The sequence below is a fragment of the Chanos chanos genome, chromosome 1, assembly GCF_902362185.1.
Source record: "Chanos chanos chromosome 1, fChaCha1.1, whole genome shotgun sequence".
In the NCBI taxonomy this organism is placed as follows: Eukaryota; Metazoa; Chordata; class Actinopteri; order Gonorynchiformes; family Chanidae; genus Chanos; species Chanos chanos.
In genome coordinates this window covers 62,149,482-62,159,481 of record NC_044495.1, presented here as the reverse complement: position 1 = coordinate 62,159,481, position 10,000 = coordinate 62,149,482, and the positions used below count along the sequence as shown (strand labels likewise).

The 10,000-nt window shown below is 42.8% G+C and overlaps 1 protein-coding gene across 1 annotated transcript in view; it reads left to right on the top strand.

Moving 5' to 3' along the window:
* Positions 1-10,000, top strand: part of eef2l2 (eukaryotic translation elongation factor 2, like 2) — a 15,946-nt gene that overhangs the window by 5,193 nt on the left and 753 nt on the right. The window contains exons 4-13 of the mRNA XM_030766715.1: positions 1-130; positions 349-533; positions 1,406-1,511; positions 1,627-1,740; positions 2,043-2,181; positions 2,560-2,755; positions 4,039-4,297; positions 5,747-5,854; positions 7,359-7,712; positions 8,138-8,320. The exon at positions 1-130 is cut by the window's left edge and continues 82 nt beyond it. Of these exons, the coding sequence (XP_030622575.1) occupies positions 1-130; positions 349-533; positions 1,406-1,511; positions 1,627-1,740; positions 2,043-2,181; positions 2,560-2,755; positions 4,039-4,297; positions 5,747-5,854; positions 7,359-7,712; positions 8,138-8,320 (1,774 nt within the window). The remainder of the gene's footprint in view (positions 131-348; positions 534-1,405; positions 1,512-1,626; positions 1,741-2,042; positions 2,182-2,559; positions 2,756-4,038; positions 4,298-5,746; positions 5,855-7,358; positions 7,713-8,137; positions 8,321-10,000) is intronic.

Here is a 10,000-nt window from a genome sequence, read left to right as displayed (position 1 = left end):
CCGGGCTTTGCTGGAGCTGCAGCTGGATGCAGACGAGCTTTACCAGACGTTCCAGCGCATCGTGGAGAATGTCAACGTCATCATCTCCACATACGGAGAGGGCGAACATGGGCCAATGGGAAACATTATGGTCAGTTGATTTTTTATTTCACAAAACCACAGTTTTCCCTTAGTCTGAACCTCTGCCACCGCTAACGTTTCCTCAGACGACAGGTTTTAGCGGAAGGTAACATTTTTTGTAGGTGTTTGAATCCATGCCTTTGAAAACGTAATTATTTTCATCGTTGACACATATGTATGAGATGACAGTTACTTTGGGAGGCTGAGTTTTGCTGTGTCCTTGTCCAGGTGGATCCTGTGGTTGGAACTGTGGGGTTTGGATCAGGCCTCCACGGCTGGGCTTTCACTCTGAAACAGTTTGCTGAGATGTATGTGGCCAAATTCGCTGCTAAAGCTGAGAAGAAGAAAGACCTGCCCCCTGCAGAACGCTGCAAAAAGGTTGAAGACATGATGAAAAAATTATGGGGAGATAAGTACGTTTTCTACACCATGGAGTAAAACACTCACTACATCACACTGAACTAAAACACTCACCACATCACACTGAACTAAAACACTCACCACATCACACTGGACTAATACACTCACCACATCACACTGAACTAAAACACTCACCACATCACACTGAACTAAAACACTCACCACATCACACTGAACTAAAACACTCACCACATCACACTGAACTAAAACACTCACCACGTCACACTGAACTAAAACACTCACCACATCACACTGAACTAAAACACTCACCACATCACACTGAACTAAAACACTCACCACATCACACTGAACTAAAACACTCACCACATCACACTGAACTAAAACACTCACCACATCACACTGAACTAAAACACTCACCACATCACACTGGACTAAAACACTCACCACATCACACTGAACTAAAACACTCACCACATCACACTGAACTAAAACACTCACCACGTCACAAACACTGAACTAAAACACTCACCACGTCACAAACACTGGACTAAAACACTCACCACATCACACTGAACTAAAACACTCACCACATCACACTGAACTAAAACACTCACCACGTCACATACACTGGACTAAGACACTCACCACATCACAAACACTGGACTAAAACACTCACCACAACAAGGTCCATATAGCAGAACTCTGCTGACATGACTGTAATAAACACGTGCTGTTTATGCGTGTTTAAGTCAACAGATGCTAACATGTAGTATGTGAAGCTACAGCCGGTCGTGTCTCAGGCGGACACACACTTTGAACTGCAGTTTGTGCTCAGGAAAATGTTCAGCTGCCAGTGGTGAATTCTCAAACTTAGTTCTCTGATGGATTGTTCATGCTTCTGTAGGTACTTCGATCCAGCCACTGGAAAATTCAGCAAGACAGCGACCAACGCAGAGGGCAAGAAACTTCCTCGCACTTTCTGCCAGCTCGTCCTGGATCCTATCTTCAAGGTCTGAGAATTGAAATAAGCTTTTTTTTTACTCCAGCTGACTATGTTTTGAGCTCACTGTTGGATGTCAAGGCAAACCAAGCAGAGGTGAAAATATCATTTTTCTCTCTGTCCAGGTGTTTGATGCTATCATGAATTTTAAGAAGGAGGACACACAGAAGTTGATTGAGAAACTGGAGGTGAAGCTGGATGCTGAAGACAAGGAGAAGGAGGGAAAACCACTGCTTAAGGTGAGAGCTCTCTGGTGGTGTTCTCAGACGCAGTGCATCATGGGTAATGCAACCATATATGACCTGGTCACTTGTCATGATGAACTGGATGTTTTAAGGTCAGGATGGGGAAATATGTAACGTCTGTCACACAGTACCCTTGACCCGACCTGGATGTATTGTTTGGTTGTATAATGCCTCCAAATGAATCGCTTGTCTCTATGGTAACCTTAAATCCAGCGGTCAGATTTACCTGAGCAGGCAGTGACCATATGACATGGTGTGTAATCTACATACATGTTGGTTTTTTAACCGCTCTCTAGGCTGTTATGCGTCGGTGGCTACCAGCAGGGGACGCTCTTCTCCAGATGATCACCATTCACCTGCCATCTCCTGTCACAGCCCAGAAATATCGCTGTGAGCTGCTGTATGAGGGTCCTGGAGATGACGAGGCCGCCATGGGTGAGTCACGGCCACGCCCATCACCCTGCCACGCCCGTCACCCTGGCATTAAACATCTAATGAGAATGTGTTAACTTTACGCACTTACTAAAACCTATTGAGAATCAGCTTCTCCTACTAAAACCTATTGAGAATCAGCTTCTCCTACTAAAACCTATTGAGAATCAGCTTTTCCTCAGATGTAATCTTGGTGTCAGGTGAAAAATAGAGCAGCTATAAGAATACTTTAACAATGAGTGGCTATGGACTCATCTACACAAGCTGTACTCAGAGCAGATTACACATGAGCTGTGTCCTATGTCTCACCCTCTTTTTAAAATGGCTTCCGTTCTCTCTCCTCACCTGTGTCTCAGTGAAACCTTCACTGTACTTTTACAGGCATTAAGAACTGTGATCCCAAAGCTCCTCTGATGATGTATATTTCTAAGATGGTGCCCACGAGCGATAAGGGACGATTCTACGCCTTCGGCAGGGTTTTCTCCGGCATGGTGGCCACTGGGCAGAAGGTTCGAATCATGGGGCCAAACTACTCCCCAGGGAAGAAAGAGGACCTGTACTTAAAGCCCATTCAAAGGTGTGCAGCCCCCAGCTACATATCACGCAGATTCATAGGTTTCACACATTATCCATATCTAGATCCATGCATTTGACATGATATCTATATCTAGATCCATACGTTTTACATGTTATATGTGCCAAATCCATGCCTCACATGTTATCTATAATCTAGATCCATGCATTTGACATGATATCTATATCTAGATCCATACGTTTTACATGTTATATGTGCCAAATCCATGCCTCACATGTTATCTATAATCTAGATCCATGCATTTGACATGATATCTTTATCTAGATCCATACGTTTTACATGTTATATGTGCCAAATCCATGCCTCACATGTTATCTATAATCTAGATCCATACATTTCACATGTTATCTATATCTAGATCCATATGTTTTACATGTTATATGTGCCAAATCCATGCCTCACATGTTATCTATAATCTAGATCCATGCATTTCACATGTTATCTATATCTAGATCCATACGTTTTACATGTTATATGTGCCAAATCCATGCCTCACATGTTATCTATAATCTAGATCCATACATTTCACATGTTATCTATATCTAGATCCATATGTTTTACATGTTATATGTGCCAAATCCATGCTTTAAATGTTATCTATAATCTAGATCCATAAGTTTCACATGCTATCTGCATCTAAGCATATATCAGGTTATATGGGTCTAGATCCATGCCTCACATGTTATCTATATCAAGATCCATACGTTTTACATGTTATATGCGTCGAGATCCATATTGCATGTGAATATCCGGAGTGACAGTGTTACAGAGTGTTACAGTGCAAGGTTACAAACAGCCCACAGTTTTGTACTGATGAAATTATACTTTTATTTTTATTCAGTGACTACGTCATAAATATCTGAAGGAGCCACGGCTTATCTGTATGTTAGTGTCAGTTGCTGGAATCAGAAATGGACATTTAAACAGACGGCACTGATGCGGGTCGTCATTATCAGTGCTACTGGACTGATAGAGTCAGTGTCTTTTCTGTTTAACGCAGTGGCTTAAAATTCAGTTCATTCACCTCAAACTACCGTTTTTTTCTGTGTAAATACTAAACTGTTTTTACTGTTATTTTCTTAGTCAGGAATCCCATGCTAACGAGATTAAACCTTAATGTGATTATTCCTGGAAAAAAAAATAGAGGTTACATTAGCTTCTGATTTTAGAAGTGCCTTAAATAAATAGAACATGAATTGAGTCCATGCCTATAACTGGACCTACTGTGGTGCTCTTGTTTCTCCACTGGTTCCGTCTCTCCACAGAACCATTCTGATGATGGGTCGCTATGTGGAGCCCATTGAAGATGTGCCATGTGGGAACATTGTGGGACTGGTTGGGGTGGACCAGTTCCTGGTGAAGACCGGAACCATAACCACATTTGAGCATGCTCACAACATGCGTGTGATGAAGTTCAGTGTCAGCCCTGTGGTGCGTGTGGCCGTGGAGGCCAAGAACCCGGCTGACCTGCCCAAACTGGTGGAAGGGCTCAAACGCCTGGCCAAGTCCGACCCAATGGTGCAGGTAAAGTGACAGATTGGGCATAGATTATAGATTACAGATGAGAGGTTTTAGTTCGTTTTCAGACCTCTGTGGTCCCGTAAACTCGTGATGCTCACAAACTGATCCGTGTCGTGAGTTTGTTTTCTTTTCTGTGAGACAAACAGTTTTTCTGTTCTGTGTTGGTTTTTCGTAAGGGTCGTGTTGATGTGTGTGTTTGTTAGTGTATCATAAGGGTTGTGTTGATGTGAGTGTTTGTTAGTGTATCATAAGGGTTGTGTTGATGTGTGTGTTTGTTACTGTATCATAAGGGTTGTGTTGATGTGTGTGTTTGTTAGTGAATCATAAGGGTTGTGTTGATGTGTGTGTTTGTTAGTGTATCATAAGGGTTGTGTTGATGTGTGTGTTTGTTAGTGTATCATGAGGGTTGTGTTGACGTGTGTGTCTGTTAGTGTATCATAAGGGTTGTGTTGATGTGTGTGTTTGTTAGTGTATCATAAGGGTCGTGTTGATGTGTGTGTTTGTTAGTGTATCATAAGGGTTGTGTTGATGTGTGTGTTTGTTAGTGAATCATAAGGGTTGTGTTGATGTGTGTGTTTGTTAGTGAATCGTAAGGGTCGTGTTGATGTGTGTGTTTGTTAGTGTATCATAAGGGTTGTGCTGATTTGTGTGTTTGTTAGTGTATCATAAGGGTTGTGTTGATGTGAGTGTTTGTTAGTGAATCATAAGGGTTGTGTTGATGTGTGTGTTTGTTAGTGTATCATAAGGGTTGTGTTGATGTGTGTGTTTGTTAGTGAATCATAAGGGTTGTGTTGATGTGTGTGTTTGTTAGTGAATCATAAGGGTTGTGTTGATGTGTGTGTTTGTTAGTGTATCATAAGGGTTGTGTTGATGTGTGTGTTTGTTAGTGAATCATAAGGGTTGTGTTGATGTGTGTGTTTGTTAGTGTATCATAAGGGTTGTGTTGATGTGTGTGTTTGTTAGTGTATCATAAGGGTTGTGTTGATGTGTGTGTTTGTTAGTGTATCATAAGGGTTGTGTTGATGTGTGTGTTTGTTAGTGTATCATAAGGGTTGTGTTGATGTGTGTGTTTGTTAGTGTATCATAAGGGTTGTGTTGATGTGTGTGTTTGTTAGTGTATCATAAGGGTCGTGTTGATTTGTGTGTTTGTTAGTGTATCATACGGGTTGTGTTGATGTGTGTGTTTGTTAGTGTATCATTAGGGTTGTGTTGATGTGTGTGTTTGTTAGTGTATCATAAGGGTTGTGTTGATGTGTGTTTGTTAGTGTATCATAAGGGTTGTGTTGATGTGTGTGTTTGTTAGTGTATCATAAGGGTTGTGTTGATGTGTGTGTTTGTTAGTGTATCATAAGGGTTGTGTTGATGTGTGTGTTTGTTAGTGTATCAGGGTTGTGTTGATGTGTGTGTTTGTTAGTGTATCATAAGGGTTGTGTTGATGTGTGTGTTTGTTAGTGTATCATTGAGGAGTCAGGGGAGCACATTGTTGCGGGTGCTGGGGAGTTACATCTGGAGATCTGCCTTAAAGATCTGGAGGAGGATCACGCCTGCATCCCTCTCAAGGTAAAGCTCCACAAACACTCCACACCACTCACTCTCTCTCACTGTCTGATATAAACACTCCACACCACTCACTCTCTCTCACTGTCTGATATAAACACTCCACACCACTCACTCTCTCTCACTGTCTGATATAAACACTCCACACCACTCACTCTCTCTCACTGTCTGATATAAACACTCCACACCACTCACTCTCTCTCACTGTCTGATATAAACACTCCACACCACTCACTCTCTCTCACTGTCTGATATAAACACTCCACACCACTCACTCTCTCTCACTGTCCCACATAAACACTCCACACCACTCACTCTCTCTCACTGTCTCACAAACACTCCACACCACTCACTCTCTCTCACTGTCCCACATAAACACTCCACACCACTCACTCTCTCTCACTGTCCCACATAAACACTCCACACCACTCACTCTCTCTCAGTCTCACAAACACTCCACACCACTCACTCTCTCTCACTGTCCCACATAAACACTCCACACCACTCACTCTCTCTCACTGTCTGATATAAACACTCCACACCACTCACTCTCTCTCACTGTCTGACATAAACACTCCACACCACTCACTCTCTCTCACTGTCCCACATAAACACTCCACACCACTCACTCTCTCTCACTGTCCTACATAAACACTCCACACCACTCACTCTCTCTCACAGTCTGATATAAACACTCCACACCACTCACTCTCTCTCACTGTCTGATATAAACACTCCACACCACTCACTCTCTCTCACTGTCCCACATAAACACTCCACACCACTCACTCTCTCTCACTGTCCCACATAAACACTCCACACCACTCACTCTCTCTCACTGTCTCACAAACACTCCACACCACTCACTCTCTCTCACTGTCCCACATAAACACTCCACACCACTCACTCTCTCTCACTGTCCCACATAAACACTCCACACCACTCACTCTCTCTCAGTCTCACAAACACTCCACACCACTCACTCTCTCTCACTGTCCCACATAAACACTCCACACCACTCACTCTCTCTCACTGTCTGATATAAACACTCCACACCACTCACTCTCTCTCACTGTCTGACATAAACACTCCACACCACTCACTCTCTCTCACTGTCCCACATAAACACTCCACACCACTCACTCTCTTTCACTGTCCTACATAAACACTCCACACCACTCACTCTCTCTCACAGTCTGATATAAACACTCCACACCACTCACTCTCTCTCACTGTCTGATATAAACACTCCACACCACTCACTCTCTCTCACTGTCCCACATAAACACTCCACACCACTCACTCTCTCTCACTGTCCCACATAAACACTCCACACCACTCACTCACAGATTCTCTTGTTTCTCTTGAGATCTGTCGACTGCACAGGTGTAATATGACAAAGTCTGATTAGAACAAACCTGGAGAGTTAAACTTTTGGGTGAGCCAGTGAATGGACAGGAAAACCAGCGTTTTAATGCACTGTTGTTGTTGTTGTTGTTTTAAACAGAAATCTGATCCAGTGGTGTCATATCGTGAGACTGTGAGTGATGATTCAGACCAGGTCTGTTTGTCCAAATCTCCCAACAAACACAACCGCCTGTACATGAAGGCGCGGCCCTTCCCAGACGGTCTGGCCGAGGACATCGATAAGGGCGATGTGACTGCCAGGCAGGAGCTCAAACAAAGGGCGCGGTACCTGGCAGAGAAATACGAGTGGGAGGTGGCAGAGGCCCGTAAGATTTGGTGTTTTGGACCAGACGGAACTGGACCCAACATCCTGGTGGACATCACCAAAGGTGTGCAGTATCTGAATGAGATCAAAGACAGCGTCGTGGCTGGATTCCAGTGGGCCACCAAAGAAGTGAGTCTTTTTTTTTATTTTTTATGATGAGCACAGTGTAATAGTTTGTTTGGAAATGTAAAGATAAATAAACATGAGTTCTAAGCTGATCATAAATGAGGCAAAATGGATAAATGAATGAATGAATAAATGAATAGATGAATGAATGAATGAAAGCCCTCATCATCAAAATATGTACAGATTTATGCACAGTGGAGTTGAATGTGTCTGACTGTTCTTTACATTGAGTTGAATGTGTCTGGCTGTTCTTTACATTGAGTTGAATGTGTCTGACTGTTCTTTACATTGAGTTGAATGTGTCTGACTGTTCTTTACATTAGAGTTGAATGCGTCTGGCTGTTCCTTACATCACAGTTGAATGTCTCTGACTGCTCTTTGCATTGTTGAGTTGAATGTCTCTGACCGTAAGGGCTGTCTGTGCTCAGGGCGCTCTGTGTGAGGAGAACATGAGAGGCGTCCGTTTCGACATTCATGATGTCACTCTGCATGCCGACGCCATCCATAGAGGGGGGGGTCAGATTATCCCCACTGCCCGCAGAGTCCTCTACGCATCCATGCTCACTGCCCAGCCAAGACTCATGGAGCCCATCTACCTGGTGGAGATTCAGGTGAGGTCATTTTATAATACTACTACTACTACTAATAATATTAACGTTTATTTAGAGCCCAATATCACTATTTATAGTCTCAAAGAGCTTTACATGTCTATAACAAAGTCAAATCAAAATTATATTATGCATAGAGAAAATAGATAAGTCTTTAGTCTCGTTTTAAAGGTATGGAGAGAGTTTGCCTCCCTAACTTCTGTGGGTAAACCATTCCAGAGGAAGGGAGAGCGGTAGGAAAAGGCTTGGTTGCCAGCGGACTTCTTTTTAACTCTTGGAATGACTAATAGTCCAGAATCTTGAGAGCGCAGGGTGCAAGGTGGGTTATAGGGTGTAATTAAGTCAGACAGGTAGGAAGGCACAAGCCCATGTAAAATTTTATATGTTAATAAGAGGACCTTAAAATCTGCCCTTGCATGAACTGGGAGCCAATGAAGGGAAGCCAGGACAGGGGTATGATCCCCTGTCCAATGAAGGGAAGCCAGGACAGGATGTGATCTTCGTTCTGGTCAGAATTCTAGCAGCAGCATTCTGGACCAGCTGAAGACTATTGGTAATAGAGGCAGGCAGGCCAGAGTAAAGAACATTGCAGTAATCGAGGCGAGACGTGACGAATGCGTGAACAATGGTTTCTGCATCAGCCATACTTAGAAACGGCATAATTTTAGCAATGTTACGGAGGTGATAAAAGGCAGTTTTGGTTGTGTTCTTGATATGAGTGACTAGCAAGAGACTAGAGTCAAAAATCACACCAAGGTTTTTAGCTGAAGAGTTTTGAGAGATGATGCAGTTGTCAAAATTTCGGGTAAGATCACTAAAAAGATGCTTATGCGTAGGGGGTCCAATGACCAGCATTTCAGTCTTGCCTGCATTAAGCATCAGGAAATTTGAAGACATCCAACCCTTAATAGCACAAAGACATGCCTCAAGGTTAGCCAATTCAGAGCAGTCATTGTGCTGGATAGGTAAGAAAATCTGAGTATTGTCAGCATAAAAATGGAAGTTAATGTCGTAACTACGAATAATGTCACCCAAAAGGAGCATGTAAATAGAGAATAGAATAGGGTCAAGGACTGATCCCTGAGGAACACCATAGTTAAGCTTACGGTATTCAGAGGTCACATTACTATAGTGGACACACTGCTTTCTCTCAGAGAGATAAGATGCCAATTTGATTTTCCAGGCGCTTTATCAATATAGTGTGGTCGACCGTGTCAAATGCTGCACTCAGATCAAGCAGAATAAGAACAGAGGTAGCACCAGCATCCATGGCTAATAAAAGATCATTAGTTACTCTAGTAAGCGCGGTTTCTGTGGAGTGAAAACACCTGAAGCCTGACTGAAACATTTCAAACAGACTGTTAGAGGACACATGGGCTATAAGCTGAGCAGCTGCAATTTTTTTCAAGTATTTTTGAAAGAAATGGGAGATTAGAGATCGGCCTATAATTATTTAAGGCTTCAGGGTCAAGGTTTGGTTTTTTAAGTAAAAGCCTGATCACGGCTGTTTTAAAAGAGGAGGGTACAACATATTTAGAGTGTTTAGGATTGTTTGGGCCGAGAACCGAGAAAAGCTCTATATAAAGTTTAGCACGTAAGGGATCAAGGAGGCAAGAAGCTGGTTTAGCAGAGTGCACCAATTCGGAAAGCGCGTCTAGAAAGAGAGATTTCTCTGGTGGAGAT